Source organism: Eublepharis macularius, chromosome 19 (genome assembly GCF_028583425.1).
Source record: "Eublepharis macularius isolate TG4126 chromosome 19, MPM_Emac_v1.0, whole genome shotgun sequence".
Lineage (NCBI taxonomy): Eukaryota > Metazoa > Chordata > Lepidosauria > Squamata > Eublepharidae > Eublepharis > Eublepharis macularius.
Genome location: NC_072808.1, coordinates 4,123,750 through 4,149,279, shown reverse-complemented (window position 1 = coordinate 4,149,279; position 25,530 = coordinate 4,123,750). Strand labels below are relative to the sequence as shown.

Genomic DNA, 25,530 nt, shown 5'->3' with positions numbered 1-25,530 from the left:
CTTTTCTTCTGCTACAGACATACCAACTGAAGAAGTGAGCTGTGTCTCACGAAAGCTCACACCCTACCACCAATTTTGTCAGTCTTAGAGGTGCTACTGGAGTCTTGCTCTTTTCTACTGCTACAGACATACCAACTGAAGAAGGGAGCTGTGGCTCACGAAAGCTCACACCCTACCACCAATTTTGTTAGTCTTAGAGGTGCTACTGGACTCTTGCTCTTTTCTGCAAATACTGACCAATGGTCTTGGAAAACAAATTCACGGGACAGAGCTGAGAGCGCGACTCACAACCAACGTGTTAACATTTTGTTAGCTGTTAAGAGGCATTTAAAAGGTTGCAAGTGGAGCTTACACCCCGGGGTCATTTCCTAGCAATGGCTGTTTGGGATTCCCAGCTAAAGAAATGCGCTCCCCATACTGATTGCAGCAATTTAACCAAACTGCTGCCTCCACCTCCTGCAATCTCTCCCCATAGCCAACGCTTTGCACAGCGTACAATAGGGAGAGTGCCAAATCCAATAGGAAAGGAGGCGCATGTATGACTCACGCGTGTCTGCCTCGTCACGTGTCGGGATTCAGCCAAAGACCGACGGGCTGCTGACGCCTAAAGCCGGCGCCTTAACGATGCAGCGGATGGCTGGCCTGGGCCGGTCCTTGGTTTTTCCTCCGGAGGGGGGCGTCTCCGTTGCAAAGGTGAGGGGGCGCACAGGTCCCTTCTTATTGCAGCCATGCAAAGCTTTGTAAATCCCCGGAGAGCGCGTGGATTTGCTGCGCGCGATTTGCTTCTTCCCTTTTGCATCTCGCACGTGTGATCCGTGCCCTTTCCTTGCTCTTTTGCAACCTATTTGGGCTTTATGGGTTGCAAGCGGAAGCTAAACAGGGGGAGTTTTTCTGGGTATGGGGGGGAGGCTTTCTCTGTTGGACTTCTGCCTGTGCTTCAACTAGGAAGAGCATAGAGCTGGGGTCCAGTAAAACAAGCAAGTTGCAGATCCAGAGGAATTAGCCTGTAGATGCAATATAGTAAAGAGTCCAGTAGCACCTTTAAGACTAGCCAACTTTATTGTAGCATAAGCTTTCGAGAACCACAGCTCTCTTCGACAGATGCATCTGATGAAGAGAGCTGTGGTTCTGAAAAGCTGATGCTACAATAAAGTTGGTTGGTCTTAAAGGTGCGACTGGACTATTAACAAGCAAGTTGGGAATCCTGTAGCAGAAAGCCTTTGGCAATACCTTGTAAATATCTAGAACAGTAGGATTTGAGTCCAGTGGCACATTAGAGTTTGGACAAGATTGGACTAGATACTGCTGTTCTACTGCAGGCCAACAGAGCTACCTGCCTGAAGCTTTTTTTATTGATTGCTTGCCTCATATATTACCTGCTTCTTTAAATATGTACTCCTATGTACAACCATCACTCCATGCTGTCTAATGTTAGTCCTAGAATTAATTATGTCTTGCTTCAGTATCTCTACTATGTCTTGGAGCCTTGCTAATGCTATGTCTTTAAACTTGTATATGTTTACCTTATGGTATTGTATTGAACTGTACTTCCTTGATACGGATTGTATTAACCTCATACTGTGTAATCCGCCTTGAGTCTCAGTGAGAAAGGCGGACTATAAATGACGTAAATAAATAAATAAAATATCTGAACTATCACATTTTTGTTTATATTTATTTTATTTTTGTCATTTATAATCTGCCTTTCTCACTGAGACTCAAGGTGGATTACACGGTGTGAGATTAGTACAGTCAGTTTCAAGGACATTTCCATAAACAATGCCATAGGGTAAATAAACACAATTTTACAAAGACGTAGCATTAGCAACAATCCAATACAGAGTTGAAGAAACGCTGAAACAGAACAGAAGCAATTCTAGGGCTGATATTAGACCACATGAAGCACAGGTAGCTCACAGGAGCACATATGTAAGACGACAGGTGGTATGTAAGGCAACACATGGTGAAGTCTATTAGCGAAGCATCTGAGAGCCCCTTTCTGCATGTGTACCTTGCCCCCCCTTTTTTTAGTAGTTCCAGATGAGACGCATGGTTTCCCTCCCGCCACTCCAGTTTTATCCTCAGGACAACCCTATGTGGTAGGCTAGGCTAAGAAGAGAGTTGTGTGACCTTGTGGTTTGCAAGCTGCATCCCATGGCTCCTTGGTGTTTTTTTAAAGTTCATCAAGGATGCCTTAGTTACAAGATCGCTGATGACCAGTATATTTTCTTAAAAGATAGCCATCCTATGAAGCCATCCTATTGAGTGTGTTTTGGTATACATTCTCAGATATATGGAATAGCACTGAGGTCCAGCCTGCATCCAAGGGCCAAGCTACACATGACGAAAGACACTTGCCTGGCAAGTGGATTGAGTGGAGGGCAAGTGAACAGGGAGAAATACACTTGCCATTCAAGTGTCATTTGTCACTTGTAGCTTGGCCCCAAGATGAAACAAATATGTGATTTAGAAGATTCCCCAAGTGCTCCTTGGCAAACATGCAGAGATTCCTGTGAGCTGAATTTGATTTCCCAGTTGAAGGAAGAGTGCTTTTCTAGTTTTTCTGGGCCTCCCAAGAATTCTCTGGAATTTCAGTTTGGTTCTTACGCATTTCTTTTAAAATATTATGCTATCCACTTGGCAGTTTTCTTTGGATTTTTTATTTTCTGTTGGACTCACTTATTTGCAAGTGCCATTTTTCATTTCTTTTCATGTGGTCTATGTTGGGGTTTTTTGAATCTCTGCTTTTGAAAAGTCTTAAAAATTAACAGCCACATACCTCCCCTTGGTATGCGATTGAGTTTGTTGTACCTTCTAATCCTGTTTCTTGTAGCTTGTGGCCATAATATGAAGCAGAAATGCTATGTCACTTCTCTCACACAGATAACTGTCAGAAGATATTTAGAGAAAAATAACAGTTTGATCCCTGTTCCTGTTTATGAAGTTGTAGGTAGCCGCATCAGTCCAAAGCAAAATCCAAAACTAAATGCCATGTAATAGCTTTTATTAGGATTAACCAGCATAACACAAACGAGTGTGTAAACTTTTGAGTTCTGCAGAACTCTTCACCAGACTGGATGTTTTAAAAGAAATAATGGGGGAAGAAGAGAAAGATGATGATTATTTTAAGGCCTTGTCTTGTAAACATCCTGTGTGAAAGGCCGCACAGATATGCCAATTTAAAATGGTGCTGGTGTCACACAAGCTGACGTACTCAATCTGAACTCCTAGTAATTGTGGCTGGGGTCACTTTGGCTGTGAGCAGCAGTGGCTCTTTTACACTTTTACACTTTGTGTTTATTGTTTTTCCCCTTGTAGTTACTTTGCTTCCAGCTGGCTCGTTTTCTTCACACTGGCCTTCCAGTACTGGCTGCAAAAGAACGTCTAGTAAAGCTCAGGAAGAAAACTGGCTACTCGTTTGTGAACTGCAAGACCGCCTTGGAGAAGTTTGGCGGAGATCTCAAAGAGGTGAGCATCAGTGTGGATGTCTGGGATGCAAGAGACAAAGATGCTGTTTGGATATTTTTTTTTTAAATCTCAGAGCTAAGCTACAAGTGACGCCTGACACAGGTTGGACACTTGTCAGCTTCCCTCAAGTTTTGATGGGAAATGTAGGCATCCTGGTCTTGCAGCTGTAATGGAGAGCCAAGCTGTAAAACCAGGATGCCTACATTTCCCATCAAAACTTGAGGGAAGCTGACAAGTGTCCAACCTGTGTAAGGCGTCACTTGTAGCTTGGCTCTTAGAATGCAAAGGAGGGAGTGGTGTGTCAAGCAGTTAAGTTTCAAGTCCAGTATTACCTTAATGGCCAACAAGATTTCCAAGGTACAAACTTTTGAGACTCAAAACTCCCTTTAAGGTGCTACTGGACCCAAATCTTCTATGGTAGACTAACACAGCTAGCCACCTAAAGCATTTTTTTAAAATCTTGCTTCAAGAGTGCAGTCCTTGGCAAGGGAATAAATTCAATGGACTTTTTTACTCTTGTGCAAATTGGAAAGCCAATTGAGAGGCTAGATTAGTTTATTCTGACCATTGTTTGTCTGCAAACTGGGTAGAGAAATGACATTGATGAGCCCAGACTCGATTTACTTACTGTCCTTGGCAGGAGATGCTCTAGTCTTAACTGAATTACTAGGTTAGTACAGAAAACTGTCCCATAAAAATTCACCCAAGAAGATGGAAAAATGATATCTTCCCTGTCATTGAGAAAGCTAGTCTAGATTCTTCTCCCTGCTGTCCTAGCTTTCTGTGTGCAGGCCATGCCTGATGTAGGGGCATATCCCAACCCACAGTCCCCCTCACTGTATTGTGTAGTGGTCCAGACCTGGGAGAATTGTACCACTTTGTTGAATGGCTGAACTGGTTCCTTGTGTTGTCTTTGAGGCATGTGGTCTCACTTCGGGGGGTTTTGCTTTGTTTTCCCAGGCTGAAGCCTGGCTGCATGAGCAAGCTCAAAAAGAAGGATGGAGCAAAGTTTCCAAACTAGAAGGGCGGAAGACTAAAGAAGGGCTAATCGGACTACTGAAGGAAGGAAATTCAGCGGTGATGGTAGAGGTGAGCAACCGTCCTTCTTGCAAGAGAATTCCTTGCTACTAAAATCCTTTGTGGTTTCTGGCTCTCAGTGCAAGAAATAATACATGTAAAATCGATGGGTTTAAAGTGGAGTGACTCAACGTCAGCATGCATCCCACACAACTCATATTCTGGTTTTAAGACAGAAGTACATAGATTTCCTAAATCCAAATGTGCTGGTTCTGGACATGACAGTGCACTGAGAGTGTCTGGTCTTGAATAAAAAGATTCATTTACTGAACCGTCTTCATTATAAAAAATACAGTAAAAACAGGCATTTTTTTTAAAGATTGTTTATGATGTACAATAAAAACACAGAATAAAATCACAGGAAAATAATTTAGAAGTTGGGGAGATAGCAGCACTAAAAAGCTTGGTGGGAAAAGCAAGAAGGCTAGAAAAGAGGATGTCAGTTGTATTTCATAGGAGAGGGTTTTCCCCTCTTTATTTTGCTCCCACACTGGGAAGAAAAATAGTGGCTGTTGTGAATTTCTTTGTGCTGAGTAGGGGAGGGCAGAGGATACAACCTCTTGACAGATAGCACAGATTAGGTTGGAGCTTTCCTCTGGTGGACAGCTCATTGCGCAGGCAGAAGGCTCCGTATTTAGCTGAGAGCCAAGCTACAAGTGACGAATGACACTTGAATGGCAAGTGGAGCGCAATTGGAGGGCAAGTGAACAGGGAGAAATACACTTGCCGTTCAAGTGTCATTCGTCACTTGTAGTTTGGCCCTGAGTGGAGTGATGAGATCCAAACCACTGTTGGGTAGAATGTCTAGGGCAGGGGTGGCCAAACTTCCTTAATGTAAGAGCCACATAGAATAAACGTCAAATGTTTGAGAGCCACGAGACATGATGCATTGAAGTGACTTCAGATGAAGAGGCAGGTTTGGGGCAGTGTCCTGAAAGTGGCATCACAAGAAGGGGTGGGGTTTTGCTGCAGTATGCTGGAAGTGACATCATCGGAAGTGACATCATCACCTAACCTTAGACTTGGAAGTGACATCACAAAAGTGGTGTCACATCCTTGCTAGGCTTCACCCCCAAAGTCCCCAGGTATTTTCTCAGTCAAACCAAGCAACCCCAACATTTTTACTGAAAATATGAAAGACATGGAAATAAAGAAGGAAGGAAAAAAGAAAAAGGGAGGGAAAGATATGGAAAGAAAAAAGGGAAGGAAGGGAAATAAAATGTATGGCCATGGCGATACTCAGAGACCTCCGGTAGCCGCACAGTATGTCTAGAAGAGCCACACGTGGCTCTCGAGCCACAGTTTGGCCACCCCTGGTCTAGGGGGTCAGATCGAGTCACACCCTGCTCCAGAACCCTCTTCGTTTTCTCTTTCAAGTCACTCCTAGGAAAGTTGGCAGCAAGAGTCCAGGTGAAAGGATCAGGCACTAGGTGATGTGAAAGAGCTCTGCCTGAGGACCTGGAGAACCGCTGCCTGTCAGAGTAGACCTTGCTAGACCAGCGTTCTGACCGATTAGAAGGCAGTTTCATTTGTGTTGATAAGAGCAGCTGATTTGGTCTCCTCAACGTTGGCGATTCCTCTCTGCCAGGTGAACTGTGAGACTGACTTTGTGGCCCGAAATGCCAAATTTCAACATCTGGTTCAGCAAGTAGCAGTTGGGACGATGCAACACCATCAGGGGACCACAGAGCAACTAAGTACATATGCCAAGGTAAGAACGGCGTTAAAAAAGTCCCAGTCTAATAACACTCGTCGTCGTGGGACGTTTTGACTGTCTTTAACATGGCGGAGTAGTGGGTTTAAAGAATGGATCTTCTCAGCAATTGGCCTGAATCCAATGGTGTGTTTTCACAGTTTGAGTGCCTTCCACCTGTGCATTGTGATTATCAGGGCTCGTTTCAAGGGGGAACGCGCCAGAACGCAGTTCTGGCAGTTCCCCAAAGAGGTCACATGTCAGGTGGCCCCGCCCACCTGACTCGGCCATTTTGGGCCCGTTTCATCCTGTATTGGGGCCGAAACGGCCCGGATCGGGCCTCTGACGGGTGATAGATCACTCTCCTACACAGCAGCGGCCCGATCCTGACCATTTTGGGCCCCTTTTTGGCCATTTTCAACCTCTTTTTGCCATTTTGGGCTCAATTTCAGCCCTGAATGGCTAGGATTGGGTCCAAAACAGCCAGGATAGGTGATATCAGGGATTGTGGCATATGCAAATCAGTTATGCTAATGACACACTTGATGGCAAGGGGTGTGGCAAATGCTAATGAGTTCCTCCAGCTCTTTTTCTATTAAATGATCCCTGGTGATTTTCATGCTTCCCCCCTCCTACGTCAGCCCCAAATGCCCCTCCTCCTCAGAGGGGAGGGGAAAAAGTTGTATTCCTCAGGCAAAATCATTCCATCCACAGAAACACCCTGTTGAATCCAACCTATCTCCCCAAAGGGTTGAAGTTAAATGTTCTTGAATCACACAGTTGAAGGGACTGGTCACCTCTGCGTTGGGCAACCAGTAGCCCATAAGCAAAATCGGGATCTGGTTTCTATTTTGTGTTGTTCCCTCCACAATATTGAGCCAAACTGGGAGATTTCTGTCCTGCCACGGAGGACTCTTGAGGTACGCAGTCACTCTTTACACTCTCTCGCAGTGCAGCTTACCTCAGAAGGTGAGGAGGAGCAAACTTAGAGGAGGGGAGAACCACATTTGGCTTCTCCACGGTCCGCTGCCCCCCAACTTCATCCACCCCTGGAGCGAGCAAATAAAATTCAGCATCGAAGCCCGGCAAGGTCTGCAGTTTAATGCGTGCGCCATTGCCCGTGACATAAATTGGCAGCGATGCTTCCCGCTGTAAGCGTGAGCCTGACCACCGCTGGATGATTAGATTTCCGAGAATGGCCACACCAACATCTCTTGCTCCTGCTCGACTGTATAATGGGCACTGCCCACCTCCGCTGTCTAGAGTAGCTGGTGCAGCTGGTTGCCCTCATGTGTACCGGATTTTTAAAAATGGAAACCCTTCCCGGGCGAGTGGACGCAGGAAAAGAGTGACAGCCATATGCTGTCATAAAACTTCAGCGCACCATCTGGTGTCCATGTGATGGAACAACTTCTGTCGCGTGCAAAGATTAAATGTGAATATTGGAGGCTCTGCATATGCGCACACTGGCAGTGGATCACGGGATACCATTCCCGATCGTGGGGAAAATGGCGAACGATCCCATGCCAGCAAGAGCACAGGTTCAAGCGCAGTGTGGCCACGGTGTGTGAGTGTACAGCCAGTCCATGGGTCAGCATGTGTAAATCCTTTCACGTGACAAACTCATGTAATTTGTATCGTTTAGTTCGGCTCATAGTGGGATAAAAATACCATAAACTTTTTTTAAGGGGAAGTACAAAGTTTGATCAAGTAGAGCCAAACTTGCATTAGCTATCATACAAATCGTCATATACACATGTAGGAAGCTCAGATGGGCTCTGTGTTGTGTACCTGTTTAATGGCAAACCTGACGTTGCTACTGTGTAATGTGTGAAAAGGACCTGAGTGTCAGTTGCCTGCTCCACTGCTTCATTTATTTGGGAAGGCATCCCGTCAATATATCTTGCAAGCTTTATTATCTTTTAAAAATCCGTCCTGCTGACATACGGGGATAGGATTTTGTGGCTTCCCTGTTTTGGGCGGCAAACGAAGTGCAGCAACGGAAGGGCTTCCACATAGCAGGTTTCCCTGCCCCATTCCCACTGCAGTGGCCACCACCACACCTTCTCTGGGCCACCAGTCCTTTTGCTGGGTCCCCCCCATCAGCTCTAGAATATCATTGTATAGATGTAATGTTCTCTGAATTCCCAGCTTTCATTTTTTTAAAAAATTAAGTCTCTAACCTCTTCTCTTACAAAGCTATGCCTTTTTCTTTATATCTCCTGACGTGGGTAAAAGAGAATGTTGTCAGTGTAATGCAAATCTTGTCACTTTGACTTCTTTTTTTTAGCGTTTTCTGAAAACAAGTGAGCTTTCTCAGCTCAGATTAGGACCTGACGGATCCTTGCTTAGTGATCAACTGGCTTTGACTATTGGTGAGTGTTTCCAGATACGGTCAGAAAAGCAGGGAGTAGAAAGCAGCGGCCATTTTGTTTTGTATTAATCCCCAAGCATAGGGAACGCCTAAGAATACATTTTTCTTTTACCTGTGACCAGTTACCCTAGCAATTGGCTTTATACAACTTGTAACCAAGGTACTCCCGGTCTTGCGCATTTGTCCACTCTCTTAAGGCCTACCAAACTAATCGCAGCACTCAGTATTGTAACTAGATACTTCTATAGCAGGACAGGTTTTCCGTTCTCTCCTCACCCCCTGCTATATACAAGCAAGACGATGGTCTATAAAGAGGCTGAGTGCAGTTGAGCAGAGTATCTTTGCTTGGTGCTGAAAAGCAGCATCTAACATCTACTTCTTTCTCCCCATTCCCGTTGTGTTTTGAATAGGCAAACTGGGGGAGAACATGATTATCAAAAGGGCGACGTGGGTGTCTGTGCCGGAGAACTTCTTCATCGGCTCTTACGTGCACGGAGCGCCCCCGGCGGGGAACCCGCTGCTTTCTAACATGATGTTCGGCAAGTATGGCGCCTTGGTGATCTGCAGTCCCTCTGAGCCGTGTCAGAAGTCAGACTTTGCTGAACTCGGCTGGCGGCTGGGCCAGCACGTGGTGGGTATGGCCCCCCTCTCTGTAGGCTCTCTGGAAGATGAACCTGGTGGAGACTCTGAGACGAAGATGCTCGCGCAGCCCTACCTCTTGGATCCCAGTGTCTCTCTGGGACAGTACGTTCAGCCCACAGGGGTGTCTGTGCTGGATTTTGTACGATTTGAATGCGGGGAGGATATAGAGATGACGGAAGCAGAGTAAACAATATTTTTTTGTGTTAGGAAAGTGAACCCTTCTAGGATTTACGTTGGCCCTGGTGGGGTTAGAAGTACGGGTGATACGGAGTGAATCACGTGTTTGAGGTCCAGAGAAACCAAACGTTATATGTGGAATCTGTTTTTAGAGGCTGGAAGCGGTTCTGCCATATGTAACTGACAAAATGGGGCCAGTGGATATTGATGAAGTATGAAAAGGGTACCTGGACTTATCCTGGAATGATTTTCCCGAGGAGGATGGGGTCTAGAGCTACTGATTCCAACAGCTTGCCTCTGTTGCTGTATTGTCTTTTTAAAAAGATAAAATGACATATTGCAAATAAATGAAACAACTGTGCAAACCGGAAAGCCGAGTTCTGTAGATTTCCTCTTTAGTGGAATGCACGCGCAAATTACATTACCCAAAAATATTTAACCACAGTTGCAAATCATCCAACTCAGGGTTTATTGATAACTGTTTCACATTAACTAACCTGAAGCTTCTTCTAGTAGAAGTAGTACATTTCTGTGTGAGTTAATGCTACCTCTGCTAAAGTTAAGTTTTGGTAACTGCTGCCGTCATTGACTCTGAGAATACCTCCTGCGAGGTGGAGTCATACATTTGGCACTCTGCCTAGCTGATGGGCAAGCCCACAGGCAAGCAGAATGGGGGAACTAAGCTATTCACACTTCTCTTATTAAGCCAACAGCTAAATTCTGTGACTCACAAGCTAGGCACAAACAGGGTCCCCCCCCCCCCTTGGGCTAAGAAGAACCTCATGCTGTGGTCTGGCTTGCAGTATTTGATCTGTTACTGCGGGGAGGGGGACAAAGTTGCCACCACTGTGCTAATGCAGACCAAATGGGTGTCCTTCTCTTTTGCAACACGTCTTAAATGTTGGTTTCTGGTGCAGCAATTGCAGACCATGTTGAGCTTCCTGTTAAATTCTCCAGAAAGTCCCACGTTACATGCCTCTATTTTATGTCTCCTGGCGTCATTTGAACACACCCTGTCTCTTTCTACTCTTTCTACTCTACTCTACTCTATCACTTCTTTGGGTCCCAGGCTACCTTTCACCTTTCTGTGCTCCTAAGTCTTCACTCTGCTGGTGTATTGCAGTCTGCCAACAGCCAAAGATCTGTCGCGGCTTGAAATAATCAATGTTCTGGGGAAAAAATAATCTGAATTCTGTGACCTTTATAAATTGCGCAAACCTGCGCGTTTTCAGGCTTGCGTTTAAATTCTCAATGGTTTTTGGAAAAGAAAATGCAGAGGGTCTGTGAAATTTTGTATTTGAGCAACTTCTACCCAATCCAGGTATGTCTATTGCCCTCTTTGTTTGTGGTGACTTTTTTTAAAGGTTTCCCAAACATTACAACAATGAGCAAACCTCAAAGGAGTTGTTCTTGAGTTGCGTCTGGTAAAAGGCCTGCAGAGGAGATTCTGGGTTAATTAGGTGTGGCAGAAGCTATACTTTCCTTTGAAATGCTGGAGGAATGAGGTAATGGCTCCCTTGGATAATTGGTGTGCCGAAAGCCAAAAACCCTTCTAGACTTGTAGGAATAAGAGACTGCTCCAGCTGAGGTGATGGGCTCTCTTCCTGCATGCTCGTGTGCTACGTGCTCTAGCACAGTGGTTAAGTGCAAATCAGCACTCTACTGGTTCGAATCCCACTACTGCCATGAGCTCAGTAGGTGGCCTTGGGTAAGCCACTGCTCTCAGCCCCAGCTCCCCAGCTGTATTGAGATAAAAATAACACTAATTTGTTCACCGCTCTGAGTAGGGCACTAATCTGTCTAGAAGAGTGGCATATAAGCAACTGTATCATAGTTATTAAGTGGCTGGGCTGTGAATCAGAACTCCACTGGTTTGAATCCCACTACTGCCATGAGCTTACTAGGTGGCCTTGGGTCAGCCACTCTTCTCAGCTCCAGCTCCCCAGCTGTATTGTGGGCATAATAACAACACTAACTTGTTCACCACTCCGGGTGGGGCACTAATCTCTAGGAGAGTGCTATATTTGAATTTCCTACATTGTGCAGGGGGTTGGACTAGATGACCCTCGAGATTCCATCCATCCTAGATTTTATGATATAAGTGCTTGTTATTATTTATTATTATTAATTCCTCTTTCTGAAGCAGGATGAATTGTTTAAGCATTAAGAAGGAACACTTGACTTCTATTGTCTACAGGCCAAATACACAATATGCTCGGCTTGCAGCCTTACGTACATAGGGAAAACTCTCCTTAAACAGCTCATTCGCTTGGTACTGGGAAGGGGGGAAGACAGGGCTTCTAGTTCCCCCCCAGCCCTAGAAGCATGGGGGGGGGCGCATTTTGTCCCTTTCCTCTGGCTCCATGTATCCTTCCATATGCAACCACACTCACCTAAATCAGCTTACTTCATCTGTTCTGAACATTTAAAAAAATGATCATAGATCTGATCATAGTAAAGAGTCCAGTAGCACCTTTAAGACTAACCAACTTCATTGTAGCATAAGCTTTCGAGAACTACAGCTCTCTTCATCAGATGCATCTGACAAAGAGAGCTGTGGTTCTTGAAAGCTTATGCTATAATAAAGTTGGTTAGTCTTAAAGGTGCTACTGGACTCTACTATTTTGCAACTACAGACTAACACGGCTAACTCTAGATTTGATCATGGTGTAGCTAGTGCATGGCTTATTGAAAAGCGACCTCCCTCTTTTACTCTGGGGAAAGAAAGGAAAGTGTTCTTTTAAGAGGCATTAAGGTATGCTTTCACCGCCCTTAGAAACTCGCAGGAGGCTCTTGTGAAAGATATCACCCGCTCTCGGCAAGAGGCAAACACCGAAAACCAGCTGAGGTTTTTACTCCTTTTCTTCTGCTTAGAGCTGTCCAAAGGATTACCCTCCCATGGACCCAGAAGAGAGGCAGTAATTTCTTCAGGAAAAGTATAAGCCCCTCTCGCTTCATTTTTTGAAAAATAGCCAAGGTAACTCAAAACACTTCTTCCAGTTGTCCTCGCTTACTGTGGCAGTCAGACTGGGAAGCCTGTACACCAAGCCCCTCAGTATCCCTTGGGGTGTAGTAAAGGGTAGGAGGCAGTAAGCTATTCCCAACAGTGATATCCATTTTAATGTTTAATGTAGGGGGTTTAGTAAAGGGTAGGGGGTGTAGTAAATGTTTAATGGGGTGTAGTAAAGGGTAGAAGACAGTAAGCTATTCCCAACAGTGATAATCCGTTTTAATGTTTATAATACATAAACTTAGGCCCGATTAACATACAATAAGCAGCCACGTGTGGCCTCCGTGTAGTTTGGATTTCCAGCAGCTCCTGAGTAACCTGCTTACTTGCATGGAGGAGGCCTCAGCTCAGAGTGTTGCCAATATATCTTCTGAGCTTCAGCTTAGTTCTTCCTGGTTAGTTTCCCCAGCAATATACCAACCTCAGAAGGTTATATATTCTTCCCCTTTTATTTTAGACAGCAGCAGCCTCAAAACAGAGGACTGGGCAACTTTCAAAGCATACTTAGGCACAATTGTCATATGTGGTTGAAAGCAAAAATGATAGCTCCCGTCGTAGGCTAAGCTGCTTCTGGACCGGGGGCCTGTTCCAAGCTGAACGGAATTAAGTCTGGACAGCTCTTTTCTCCGTCCTTAGAAATGGCAGCTTTTTTCCCCTTAGAAAAGCCCTCTTTCTTTCTTCAGGTTGAGCTGTTTCCAGGTTGGGAGAGCAGCAAAATCATCTCTGTTCATTCCAAAGACTCTCACAAAGTCTTCTTCTGAGAGGAAATTCTGGTGGTAGAGAAAGGCATGGATGAGGAAAGGAAAGGTGGGTGCTGAGCCGACAGTAGAATGGGGGGTCCCAGTCAAGCAAAAGTTATTCATAACCAAGGAACTATGCAGGGAACTTCCCACCAATCAGCTGCAGTCCCTGCTGTCACTCCAGAGGGCAGCAGGAGAAAAATGGGAGAAGCAAAATGGCATCCGTCACTTCTGGCTGTGGTTAAATAATCAGAAGTGATGTCAGCACATCATGGGATGCTCTAGCATTCACCTGAAACTCTGTTGCAAACCATAGATTTTTATGGGTGAGTCCTAGAGTATCCCACAACATGCTGACATCACTGCTGGTTTCACAGCTGGAAGTGACATTGCAGCAGCGACCGACACCGTTCAGGTTAGTTCTGCCTTCCCCAGTCTGCCTGTCGTATGGTAAAACCACAGAGTTTAGGGGGAATCCTAGAGTGTCATGCCAAAGCAGTTACTCCTCATTTTCAGGTTCACACTATAAGTAACATGGCAAGATTGCTGCAGTGTCATTTTCCTATGTCCTCACCCCGTTCTCTCAGTTTCCCACCAGCTGCCAGAGCTGGGCTGGCAACCGTATCCAGCCACCAGTTGATCTGCCTCTTTGGCCCTGATCTACCTCACCAGTATAAAAAGCATTTCTGTGGTTGCACCTCAGTTTTGGAACACCCTCCCTTGAGACTCACCTGGTGACTTACTTTACTGTCTTTTAGGAACCAGTCTTTTAATTAGGAGTTTTATCTTTCTAGCACTTTTATGGGCTGCTTCCAGTCTGGTGTGTTTTATGGATAGTTTTGTGCTGTTTTTATGTCCCTGGGCTTGTTATTGTTACATTAATAACATTAATTTAATTGTAAACTGCCTTGAGCAGAACTGAAAATTCAGCTGAGATATCACCTAAATAAAATAATTAGAAAGAGTAGGTGAGGCAGCGAGACTGTTTCTGGGTGTACAGTATAGAGGCTCACAGGGCTGAGGGCTCCTCCATACATGCTCCAGCCCAATAAAAACTTCCCTGCACATAGAAAACTAGCACACCAGGGAGAACGCCAGACATGAATACCCTGACATCCTACTTTCAATGTGCAGAGAATGATTTATTTACGGAGAAAACTTGATCACGTGAGCCTGCTGAAGTGATACATTTCAGAGTTTTAGAATTCAGTGTTCACGGGCAATGGGACCTCTCTTTGCCCCAAAATTTGGCACCCTGAGGGCCAAGCTACAAGTGACGAACGACACTTGAACGGCAAGTGGATTGAGTGGAGCGCAAGTGAACAGGGAGAAATACACTTGCCGTTCAAGTGTCATTCGTCACTTGTAGCTTCACCCTGAGTCTTCCCCTTTGGGGAAAGAAATATAAATACTAGTCATCAGTTTTTCCCAGAGGTAAAAGCTCTTTAGGAGTGGCAGTTTTTAGTAGAAGAATAGCACAACGAGAAAAAAGTTAAAGAGCCCCACCCAAAGTCTTTCTCTTGGAAACTGCAAGCCCCTGTAGTTTCATCCAATAGAAAAAATACATTAAATAAGGAAGCTCTTGAACAATGGTGATGGAACTATATGTAAATTATAGACCCGCCCTGAGAACAAGGCCTATCTTTAGCTGGACTGTAATGCCTATTTAGATTTCATTGGGTATTGCCCACATACTTTGGAACTCATTCCTGTAGCCCTAAGAACTAGATACGTAGGGCCAAGCTACAAGTGACGAATGACACTTGAACGGCAAGTGGACTGAGTGGAGGGCAAGTGAACAGGGAAGAATACACTTGCCGTTCAAGTGTCATTGGTCACTTGTAGTTTGGCCCTTAGCTGCTGGACTCTGTGCCCAGTTCTAAATCGCACAGTTTTGTGTGGCACAGTATTGCCCATCCCTGACAATAAGATACGTCGCTCTTCCAAACAATACATCATGGAGCTCACCTCTTTCTTTGCAGGGTCCACCTCTTCAGGTAGTTCATCGGGGCAGTTCAGAAGAACCTCCAGAGGGTAAGTCGGGTGGGTGGCACCGCTTGTAACTTGAGAACTGAGGGATGCATTGTTCAAATCCTAAGCAGAAGGGGCAGAAAAAATACCATAAAAAGCCAGAGAGATAGACTATTAACTTAAAGTGTACATGCCAGGGCCTTAGAGATTATTCCTTATGCCTTAAGACTTGGTTACTGTAATGCTCTTTTATCTCCCGCTACTTTGGGTGGGTATGATGGTTATTGTGGCTTTCGCAACTGTTTGACATAATTTTGGGCCTGTATGGCGGCAAATAACTTTTGTCTGCTTTGGAAGTACCTTAATTCAGTCAAGGAGAATATGTCAAATGGAACTAGCAATATCCTGTGCAGATCAGAATTTGTCCACAACCTGAGGTAAAATTGCCCAGATTGGCTCCAATTGACTTTACCCTTCACACATCACCTCAAATTTATCTCCAAAATTGATAATATAATGGCAACCAAGGTAAATGAAAATTGCCGGCCATTGTCATTTCACCCGGGACACAACTTGCAAAGTCAAAATACCTTTAATGGCATAATACACCATTCATTTTACATTGTTGACAGAAACCAAGGCATATCAATGACACTACCTTATATCTATGTGCTGGCAGCGTTAAGCATAGAAATGCTGGCAAGAACAGGTCTTAAAATCATGACCTGAATCATCTTTTTTCCTCTTTATTTCGTAATATCTAGCCCAATGAAGAGTTCTGGTGAATTCAAAAGCTATTCCAGGACACTCAAATACTTGACAACACTTCCAACTACTTTGTCAGACTGCACAGGGAAGCCATTGAAATTCATAAGCAATAAGCACAATTTCAACAGGAAAGAAGAGACTTTAAGAATGAATAGAGCATGGTTTCCAGTCCTGAAAAACACCAGGCTAACAAAACACTCCACACCCGACAATAGCCCTGCAGAGAAGATTAGCACATCAAGCACCAATCCATATGCAAAAGAACCTCCTCAGGATACAGTGAAGCCTCCCTCCATTAGCATTCCACACCCTGGGAAACTCTTACAGGATGACTCAGCCCAAACCCACCTTCCTGAGTAGATATACATTACCTGCCAACTTCTTTTCCACACTGTGACACTGAGAGATCTCTATCTTTTGGTGCTACACCTCTGAAGATGCCAGTCACAGCTGCTGGCGAAATGTCAGGAACTACAATGCCAAGACCACGGCTATACAGCCCGGAAAAGCCACAACAACCATCTTTTGACAATGTTCCTAGGGGCAACTTCCCTCAAAATAGGCTGTGTTGGGGGAACATTGTACATGTGAATCACATAACGAATGTGATCAGGCGCAATAGCCCCCAGGGGAAACCCGAACACTTTTTAGCTTGCACACTGAAGAGCAATGAAGGGTCTGTCAGAAGTAGAACTAGGTAAAGGTTTGTTTTAATAGGCTGTATCGAGAGCTGGGGTGTAGGATTCTGTTCTGATGCTGAATTTTGACATCTTGAACATAGAAGCCTTTCGTTTTAAAAATTAACCAGATTGCTAATCCCTGTGACTACGGAGAGAAGTTTAAGGATGTTACGTACAATGCCGAGTTCCAAGATTTTATCCAATAGTTAAGGAGGGAAAATTTTGATGGAAGAAAGGTCAGAGCTGTAAATCATCAAGGATGCAGAAAAGCAGCCTCTTCTGCAAGTGGATGATTGACAGCGTCCCATTTGGAAATCACAATTCAATGTAGCCAGCCAATGAGTAAGGAGCCCCGTGGCGCAGAGGGGTAAGCTGCAGTACTGCAGACCAAGCTCTGCTCATGACCTGAGTTTGATCCTGGCGGAAGCCGGGTTCACGTAGCTGGCCCAAGATTAACTCAGCCTTCCATCCTTCCGAGATCAGTAAAATGAGTACCCAGTTTCCTGGGGGTAAAGTGTAGATGACTGGGGAAGGCAATGGCAAACCACCCTGTAACAAAAAAAAAGTCTGCCAAGAAAACCTCGCGATGCGACGTCCCCCCGTTGGTCAGTAATGACTTGGTGTGTGCACAGGGGGCTACCTTTACCTTTAACCAATGAGTATTCCTGAAAACAGTGGTTATAAAGGGCATTGCAGGTGGAAGACACATTGATGGACACCCTCGCTTTGCTTGCACACAGGGTACCGTTTCAGTCACATCAGTGCAAGCCAGAGTTACGGAAGGATTCCCAGAAAAGAACTGCTTTCTCTATCCAACTGTCAAAGCAGACAATATTCCAGAGTGCCTGGTCCCCTATGAAGCCAGGCAAAGCAGGTGATTTCTTTCCATATGATGTTTGGGCTGGGTCTTGGCCGTGTGAAAGGCAGTTTCTATTGGGCAGCCCACAGCAGCTCTCAACCATGGGAAATGTTTTTGGCCAGGAGAGCAGCAAACCTTCGGCTCACCGTTGTGATTCGGACAATGTTGTCAACATCTCCCAGTTCTTTCTTCAGCTGTTCGTACGTCTTTCCTTCCTGCACAGGTAACAAGAATTCAGTTGTCAATGGAATTATTATAGTAATGGAGCATTAGAGTGCTGAAGGCAGGATTTTATTTTGAGCTCATAAATTTTAGTCTGGAACATAAGAGCCAGCATGGTGTAGTGGTTAACATGTTGAAGTAGAGGTTAAAGGATTGGACTAGAAGACCCAGGCTTGAATCCCCATGGAAACGCATCGGATGACCTCGGGCCAATGGTTAAGTGGTTCGGCTGCAAATCAGCACTCTACTGGTTCAAATCCCACTACTGCCAGGAGCTCAGTAGGTGGCCTTGGGTAAGCCCCTCCTCTCAGCCCCAGCTGCATTGTGGGGATAATAATAACACTAACTTGTTCACCACTCTGGGTGGGGCACTAATCTGTCTAGAAGAGCGGCATATAAGCAGCTGTATCATCGTGGTTAAGTGGTTCGGCTGCGAATCAGCACTCCGCTGGTTTGAATCCCACTACTGCCAGGAGTTCAGTAGGTGGCCTTGGGTAAGCCCCTCCTCTCAGCCCCAGCTCCCCAGCTGCATTGTGGGGATAATAATAACACTAACTTGTTCACCACTCTGGGTGGGGCACTAACCTGTCTAGAAGAGCGATATATAAGCACAGTTATTATTATTATTATTAACCTACTGCACTGGGGCATTCTGAGGATTAAATAGAGGATGAGAGGACGATGTTGTAGGCTTCTTTGATTCTCAGAGAGAAAAGTGGGGTATAAAAGTTTTTTACTACCAATATTAAGTGCTGGAAAGAACGTGGAGTGTGAGAACTGTGTGGCGGTAGTGTGCCTCCACTTAAGCCAGACGCATAATGCTTTCTGAAACCTTTATGAGATCCTGCTATTTATAAGATGATACTAGACAGAGGCTAGCGCGCCTTCCACTTACACTCCATCGGTATGGGTCCCAAGCCAAGAACCAGCCTGTGAAATTGGGGGGCTCGAAGCCTTGCTTGACTATCAGGATGGGGGTATCAACATCCCTCCCGCTGGGGTGGGTTTTGAGATATTCCTGAGCTGTGGACAATGCTTCCTTCCTCTCAACCTGATTGGATTCTTGGCCAATCCATAAGAAGATCTGAAAAGAGAGAAACAATTGTTTCAAGTTACCCGTTTGTGCAGCGGGACACATTTCCTGCTACGGAAAAACAGAAATGGTTCAGATATTCTGAAACCACTGTAAGGACCAGTTGCCCCTGAGATCGTCAGCCTGTCTCCGGGCTGTACCAGTTCAAACTCAGCTGGTGGGATGGCCCCTTGTTAAAAAACAGAAGAGGAGGAGAAGGAAGATTCATACACTGACATGCTAATTTTCTGTGTGCAGCCTAAGTTGTCGCAGCCTGGACACCAATTTTCAACTTCAGTGAAATGCAGACGCAAGCTGCATCTATGGTACACGGGTTGGAGGTGCCTGCTTTCCCCTAGAAGAAGGGTGACTCTTAGAGGTGAATGAAGGAAATGCAACTTGGCAAGTATGCCTCTTTGTAGCTGAAGTGAGGACATTTTAAAATCTCTCTGCCCATTCACGTAAAAGGTTACTGAGCTGTGTCCAGACATGTTAGACTAATCCTCCACAAAATTATCTAATGCTTTTCTAAAGCTGCTCGTCCTCGTCCTCTTTTTGAAAGAATGGAACAGCAATCGAGAAAATAACTGGCGGGGGCATCTGTGCTGGTCACCGAAGGAAGGATGAGGCATTTCCCCTCTTTCAGCCGCTCGATCCTGAACCGAGACGGCTTTCATTCATACAGGTAAACTGAACCCGTGTTCCATTTACCCGGATTATTGCTTCTGCTTTGTTAGCATTTGATTCCTATTGCTCTGAGTGCACAAGATCACACCTTTTTTTAATTTGGTATTCATTGAATCCAGAATAGAGTCCAGTAGCACCTTTAAGACAAACCAACTTTATTATAGCATAAGTTTTCAAGAACCACAGCTCTCTTTGTCAGATGCAAGAGAGCTGTGGTTCTCGAAAGCTTATGCAATAAAGTTGGTTAGTCTTAAAGGTGTTACTGGACTCTTTACTATATTGCAGCTACAGACTAACACAGCTAACTCCTCCGTATCGAGTTCCTAATTAGTTAACAGAATCTAGGGGTTTCAGAATCTAGGGGTTGTAGACTGTGGTGCTCCTCTTTGGAATTGTGCCGCACCCCTGGCTTCTCTGCCTGTGGATCAATGGATAAAAGCATCTTTTTAAAAGCTACTACAAGGCTCTTTTGCTTCTTTCCCCAAACAAGATAAACATTTTAAAGGCTGCCTCAACGTTCCGATAACCAAGAAACAAGATCGCCAGAAAGATGAGTGGCAATTATACCACAGCTAGCAAGATTTTAAAATTTGGAAGCATTTCAGAGTCTTCTCCACACACACACACAGACATACACACAAAACCCTTTTCCTCAGTTCACCTGGTCCCATGTATCCAGCAGCATAACATCACTTTCGCTGAGATCATCTTGTATGAAGTCCGTAATCTCGGTGACTATAAAACGTCCAGTTTTGTTGGAGCATTCGAAGAGTCGAGGAGGGTGATCAAGAACCTCTTGCTGCAACCTGCAAAAGAGTGACAGTTGTTGGAGAAAGTCTCCCCCTCCACCCAAACACACCCCACAGCATGCCCAAGGATGTAAAGATGGATCTGTTGAGCAGAACCCAGCCCTCTTCATAATCCTCATTTTGGAGCAGTTGCTGCAAACGTTTCACAATGAGGTATACCTTTTCCCACTCGCATAGGGGGCTTTGCCTCCAAGCAGCTCCCAAAACTCTGCTGGCTCTTGTCCTTCCACAACAGTTTCTTGAATCCCGTCACAGAGGGTTGTAGCAAGCAGCTTGGCCATTTCCCGTTCATCGCCACTGGAGCCCTAGCAGGAAAAGTGCAATGGTGGAAAGAGAGAAAGGTCACTAGAGATGGCAGCCACCCCTGTTAGGATGGTGGGGTCCAGGGAGAGAATGCCAAACTGGTATTCCAATTTCAGCAAAACGTGCTGGTAGAAAACAATTTTAAGTAGTGTTTTGCTAAGTCACCAAATGCAATTTCTTTTATCTCTGTGAAGTATTTGGGTAATATAAGCCTTACACATTTTTATGCCTGACATAAAAAGTACAAAATTGTGCTTTCCTTCCTTGGTTCATTGCTTCAAAAAAGATACTTAGCGCCAAGCTACACATGACGAATGACACTTGAACGGCAAGTGGATTGAGTGGAGGGCAAGTGAACAGGGAGAAATACACTTGCCGTTCAAGTGTCATTCATCACTTGTAGCTTGGCCCACAGACAGGGAGGTCAGGAATACAGTTTCCTCACCCTGGAGTTTACTGCCTGCGGTAACTCCATGGTATTCTTGGCAGAGTTGCCACAACCTGAAGGAAAAAAATGCCCTGTCCCCTTAAATAGGGGTGTTTTTTAGCTCCATGCTATGAAAAACTCCACCTACCCCTTTCCACGCATTAAAGGGGAGGACATTTTCTCCAGGTAGTTGGCAACCCTGCTGCTTTGTAAAGCTAGTCCTATTTAAGGGGATTATTCCCACCTCCATTCTGTATAAGGTTGGTCACTCATAGTTCCCAAAGTACCTTTTGCAGCTATGAGATTCAGAAAGGTAGGTTCTAACTATTCACAAGATATATGTGTATCATTGGGCTACATGTAACTTCCCTCGTCAGGGCAAATAATAACCCCCTAAGGCCATTTCAGGACAGGATGGTGGTACAGGGAAGAAACTTGTGTCAAAAACGGAACAAATATCAGGTCTCACTACAACCGTTCTTGATGGTGCTGTCTGGCTATTCAAGTTTATTCAGAGACCGTCCATAAATTTCTAGGGTTTCTTCCACAACCACGAGGACCAAAGATTTAAAGATACAATTAGGGCTTCCTGGGGGGCGGGGGAGTGTTAGTCCTTGTTTCAAAATAACAAAGAGAAGTGATGAAAGCCAATGTGATGTTGCAGTTACACTGTCAGACTAGGATGTGAGACGTGATAGGAGTGCATGGCTGCCTAAAGCTCTCCATGCTGGGAGAGACAACGTAGCTTTGATTAACGGCTGGAGATGCAACTCCAGGTGCCAAATTGCTGTGGATAAGGAGGGATTGTGGGTTTACCTAGTTGTGCTCTGTTTGACAGCTCCGCTGAAGGTCTCATTACCCAAGTTTGTCCTGAGTGGCGGCTGGAAATTTGGGGCTTCTGGAGATGGGGAGAAAACACCTCTCGCAGCTACTATTGGAGTTCAAAGGCACGCCTACCCTCAATTCTTAACTCTGTTAACGTCAAAGAATTAACCTACTCTATGACAGAATTATTTACCGTGTGGTGAGATAATATTCTGCTTTCCTGGATAAAATGGAGGAGAATGGAAAATGATGTAAGCAGCTTTGAGAATGGCAGGGTATAAATGAAGGGAATAAATAAATAAGGCAGTAGATGTCATAGAATGTCTGTGTGAAATCCAGTGGAAAGAGGGGACTTTGTAGATTTCTCCTTGCCTCTGAGTTTGCCACCCCTGAGTCCAATCTCCTAGGCTCACCTTCCCATACCACAAATAGTGCTCCGTCTGCGACTTCAGCAAGAAGACATCGTTGGAGTTGAGGGAGGCAGCAGAAGCTGGTACTTCCACTGCTTTTGTGTTGGAGGTGTCGGTTCCGTGGATCTGGAAGAGCCTCACTGGTGGTTCTGGTTCGCTGCTCCCCTTCCTGGATGTCCCACCCTGCAAAGAAAATTACAGGAGAGCAGAACAATCCAGTATTGCAGCAAACTGACTGTAATAGTCTTATAGGTACTCCTGGATAGAGATGGTCACGAACCAAAATACGAACTAAAGTTCATCATGAACCAGGCTGGTTCGTGGTTCACGAACCAGCGGTTCATCAGAGCCCATTTTTGATGAACTGCCACGAACTTTTGGGCGGTTCGTTTGGTTCACTTTTTGGTTCATCACTGCAGACAGCCTGGTGCCAGTTTCCTAGGCAACGGGGGTTGGGCTTTCTGCAGACCTTCTGCTGACCTGGAAGTGACGTTTTCACAAACCAAACAAACCAGTTTGTGAACCAGGGCAGGTTTGTGAAACTTCGTGGTTCATGGTTCGTGAAACGTGACGAACCACGAACTGCATGGTTCTTGTTTTCCTGGTTCGTGCCCATCTCTGCTCCTGGACTCTTGCCCTTTTCAGATGCGACCCAGTTTGAGATTTTCTGCTGTGTTACTGACTCCTGCTTCGTACCTCAAAGATTACCAGCTTGCCTTTGAAGATGGCCAGGAAATGCCGTGGTTCCTTGCCCATGCTTACTCGGACCTGGACGGGCTCCCCGTGGAGATGCTGATCCACCTCGACCGCATGGTACGCAGATGCCGCAAGTTCATCCACTGTGGAGTGACGACCCTGAGATGCAGAAAAAGCACAGAAATATCTATTAGATATATTTATCTAAATATCTATTAGATATATTAGATATATTTATTTGGATTTGGACTGGAGAGACCCAGGTTTGAACCCCCCGCTCTGTCTTGGTAGCCCCCTAGGTGACCTTGATAAAAACAAGAACTAAAATCAATATACAAATATGGAACTACACCTCCTCTCTTCAGAACTGTATATTTTGTGACTGATTCCATATTTTTTTAAAAAAGATGTGCAACACAGCACAAGGATACGGTGGACAATAGAAAGACAGTACATCCCTCCTTGCTGTGGAACAAAAATGCACACTCAGATATTCTTCACAGACCTGGGAAAAGGCAAAGAGGAGCTCACGGCAAGCAAGGCTTACTTTTCTTATAACGTGTCTGCAAAAATCCAAGATGTAGCATTTGCTCTTGCAAAATCTTTCATGGCTGTGCGGCCATGCCTAGCGTATAGAAAGACACTGAACCTCACTGTGGGATGGTGCGCACTCACCAAATGCTGGTGGCTTTTCTCCTTCACTCCACACATCTCCGATTTCCAAGTGGTAGCAGGCTCTTTGGCTTCTGTTTTTTTCGGCGCCTTTTCAGGGACGCAGGAAAGTGCGGGAAATGGCGTTCTCATAAACGGAAGCCAAACAGCCTGCTACCGCTTTGAAATCAGAGACTTGTGAAGGAGAAAAGCCGCCAGCATTCAGTGAGTGGGCTATCCCTTTAAGGACATGTGGAAATAGCCTGTATGAGATATATGAGGATCTATGACTGGATCTTCCCTTCAGTTTCTAAAGGCAAACAGAATCTGTATAGAGCCTTGATTCAGACAGTGCCACGTAATGGGAAGATTTATTGGAGGGGACTTTATAACAACAACAACAACAACAACATTTGATTTATATACTGCCCTTCAGGACAACTTAATGCCCACTCAGAGCGGTTCACAAAGTATGTTATTTTTATCCCCACAACAAACACCCTGTGAGGTGGGTGGGGCTGAGAGAGCTCTGAGAGAGCTGTGACTGACCCAAGATCATCCAGCTGGCTTCAAGTGGAGGAGTGGGGAATCAAACCGGGCTCTCCCGCGCTCTTAACCACTACACCAAACTTTACACTTAACACCAGCTGTGATGAGCAATTGAAAATACCCATTGATGTTTTGAAGCAAGTCCATAGAAACTATCGGTGATGCCAAGCCAGAAAAGATTTTTTACCTACCTGCCAGATGTACAAGATATAGTGGGGCTTCTTGTTCACCTCATAGGTGTACAGGACTAAATAACAGTCTCCACCGTAGAAGAATCCATGCCATTGGTGTTCTACCGGCACCAGCTCCAGGTTTTCAATCCTCCAGACCTAAGGATAACAAATGCAGTAGAATGAGACGTTCTCTTGGCAGAGACAGGGTGCCAACCTCTGTAACATCACAGCAGCTAAACCAATAATGGTTCTGCTTACTACCCAACCCTCCGTGACATCACAGCAGCTAAACCAATAGTAGTTCTGCTTCCTGCCCAACCCTCTGACATCACAGCAGCTAAACCAATAATGGTTCTGCTTACTGCCCAACCCTCTGTGACATCACAGCAGCTAAACCAATAGTGGTTCTGCTTACTGCCCAACCCTCTGTGACATCACAGCAGCTAAACCAATAGTGGTTCTGCTTACTGTGACATCAGAGCCCTGTAACCATTCAAGGCTAGTTGACACTCATCGCTCATGTAGAGTGATGATATTTTGGAAGCACAACAGTGAAAGAGAATGTTATACACCACTGTATTCCCTCAACAAGTCAACAAGGGATCCAGATTTTGTGCTGGGATTGGGTCTTTTAGCTCTTACCTCAACTTTTCCTTCTCCATTATCCACCAGCCTCTCCTGGGCTGCCAGCTGCGGCCTAGAGTGCAAGAGGCTGGTGTCAAATTTCTCCTGGCTGACCTTAGCTGGAAAGGAAACACCATAGTCAGAGGAAGGAGCATCTAGCATCAATTCAATCAAGCTTTCACCTTCATAAACACCTTGGGGAGGAGATGGGTGACTCTCAGGGCCATATTATTCATAAGGCTAACTAGGCCGAAGCCTAGGGGCCCCACAGGGAGTAGTGGCCCATCTTTTTTTTTTTTGCTGAGGCACACCCCCATATAAATTACAATCAATTGCTTCTCTTATATAGCCTCTATTAATAAGATAATTAAGTGCTTCCTTACTGAAGTGAAACAAACTGTCTCTTATATTAAAACAATTATCCATCAATTCTTGTAAATACTGTATTTCCTCCTTGCCTTTGTGTATTTCTTCTTCGTCTCCTAGAAGGGGAGGTGAAACTGACAGAGCCTTCCGGAGGCAAAGAGGAAATTAACAAACCCTCTGAGGAGCCATCTTTGTTGGCTCTGTAGAGAGGGGAAATTGACAGAGTCTTCCGATCTCTTTTAAAACTCAACTTCCCA

The 25,530-nt window shown here is 45.1% G+C and overlaps 2 protein-coding genes across 3 annotated transcripts in view; one reads left to right on the top strand and one right to left on the bottom strand.

Moving 5' to 3' along the window:
* Positions 1-617: 617 nt before the first annotated feature.
* On the top strand, positions 618-9,797 carry TSFM (Ts translation elongation factor, mitochondrial). Its single transcript, XM_055003616.1, has 6 exons — positions 618-693; positions 3,319-3,468; positions 4,429-4,557; positions 6,134-6,256; positions 8,529-8,613; positions 9,023-9,797. The coding sequence occupies exons 1-6, from the start codon at positions 625-627 to the stop codon at positions 9,439-9,441; spliced, it is 975 nt and encodes a 324-aa protein (XP_054859591.1). The 5' UTR covers positions 618-624; the 3' UTR covers positions 9,442-9,797.
* Positions 9,798-12,636: 2,839 nt separating this feature from the next.
* AVIL (advillin) overlaps positions 12,637-25,530 on the bottom strand; it is a 40,545-nt gene continuing 27,651 nt past the window's right edge. For both annotated transcript variants that reach the window (XM_055003717.1, XM_055003716.1), the window contains exons 11-20: positions 24,926-25,026; positions 24,302-24,439; positions 22,911-23,069; positions 22,218-22,397; positions 20,409-20,554; positions 20,102-20,246; positions 18,577-18,765; positions 17,606-17,674; positions 15,150-15,275; positions 12,637-13,211 (exon numbers count right to left, since the gene is read on the bottom strand). In XM_055003717.1, coding sequence (XP_054859692.1) covers positions 13,098-13,211; positions 15,150-15,275; positions 17,606-17,674; positions 18,577-18,765; positions 20,102-20,246; positions 20,409-20,554; positions 22,218-22,397; positions 22,911-23,069; positions 24,302-24,439; positions 24,926-25,026 — 1,367 coding nt within the window. In that variant the 3' untranslated portion in view covers positions 12,637-13,097. The remainder of the gene's footprint in view (positions 13,212-15,149; positions 15,276-17,605; positions 17,675-18,576; positions 18,766-20,101; positions 20,247-20,408; positions 20,555-22,217; positions 22,398-22,910; positions 23,070-24,301; positions 24,440-24,925; positions 25,027-25,530) is intronic.

Excerpts from the sequence above, each read along its gene's own strand:
- TSFM (XM_055003616.1), top strand. The coding sequence starts at position 625 with ATGCAGCGGATGGCTGGCCTGGGCCGGTCCTTGGTTTTTCCTCCGGAG. Across the intron at positions 694-3,318 it reads GGGGCGTCTCCGTTGCAAAG|TTACTTTGCTTCCAGCTGGC; the intron begins GTGAGGGGGCGC and ends TTCCCCTTGTAG. Across the intron at positions 4,558-6,133 it reads ATTCAGCGGTGATGGTAGAG|GTGAACTGTGAGACTGACTT; the intron begins GTGAGCAACCGT and ends CCTCTCTGCCAG.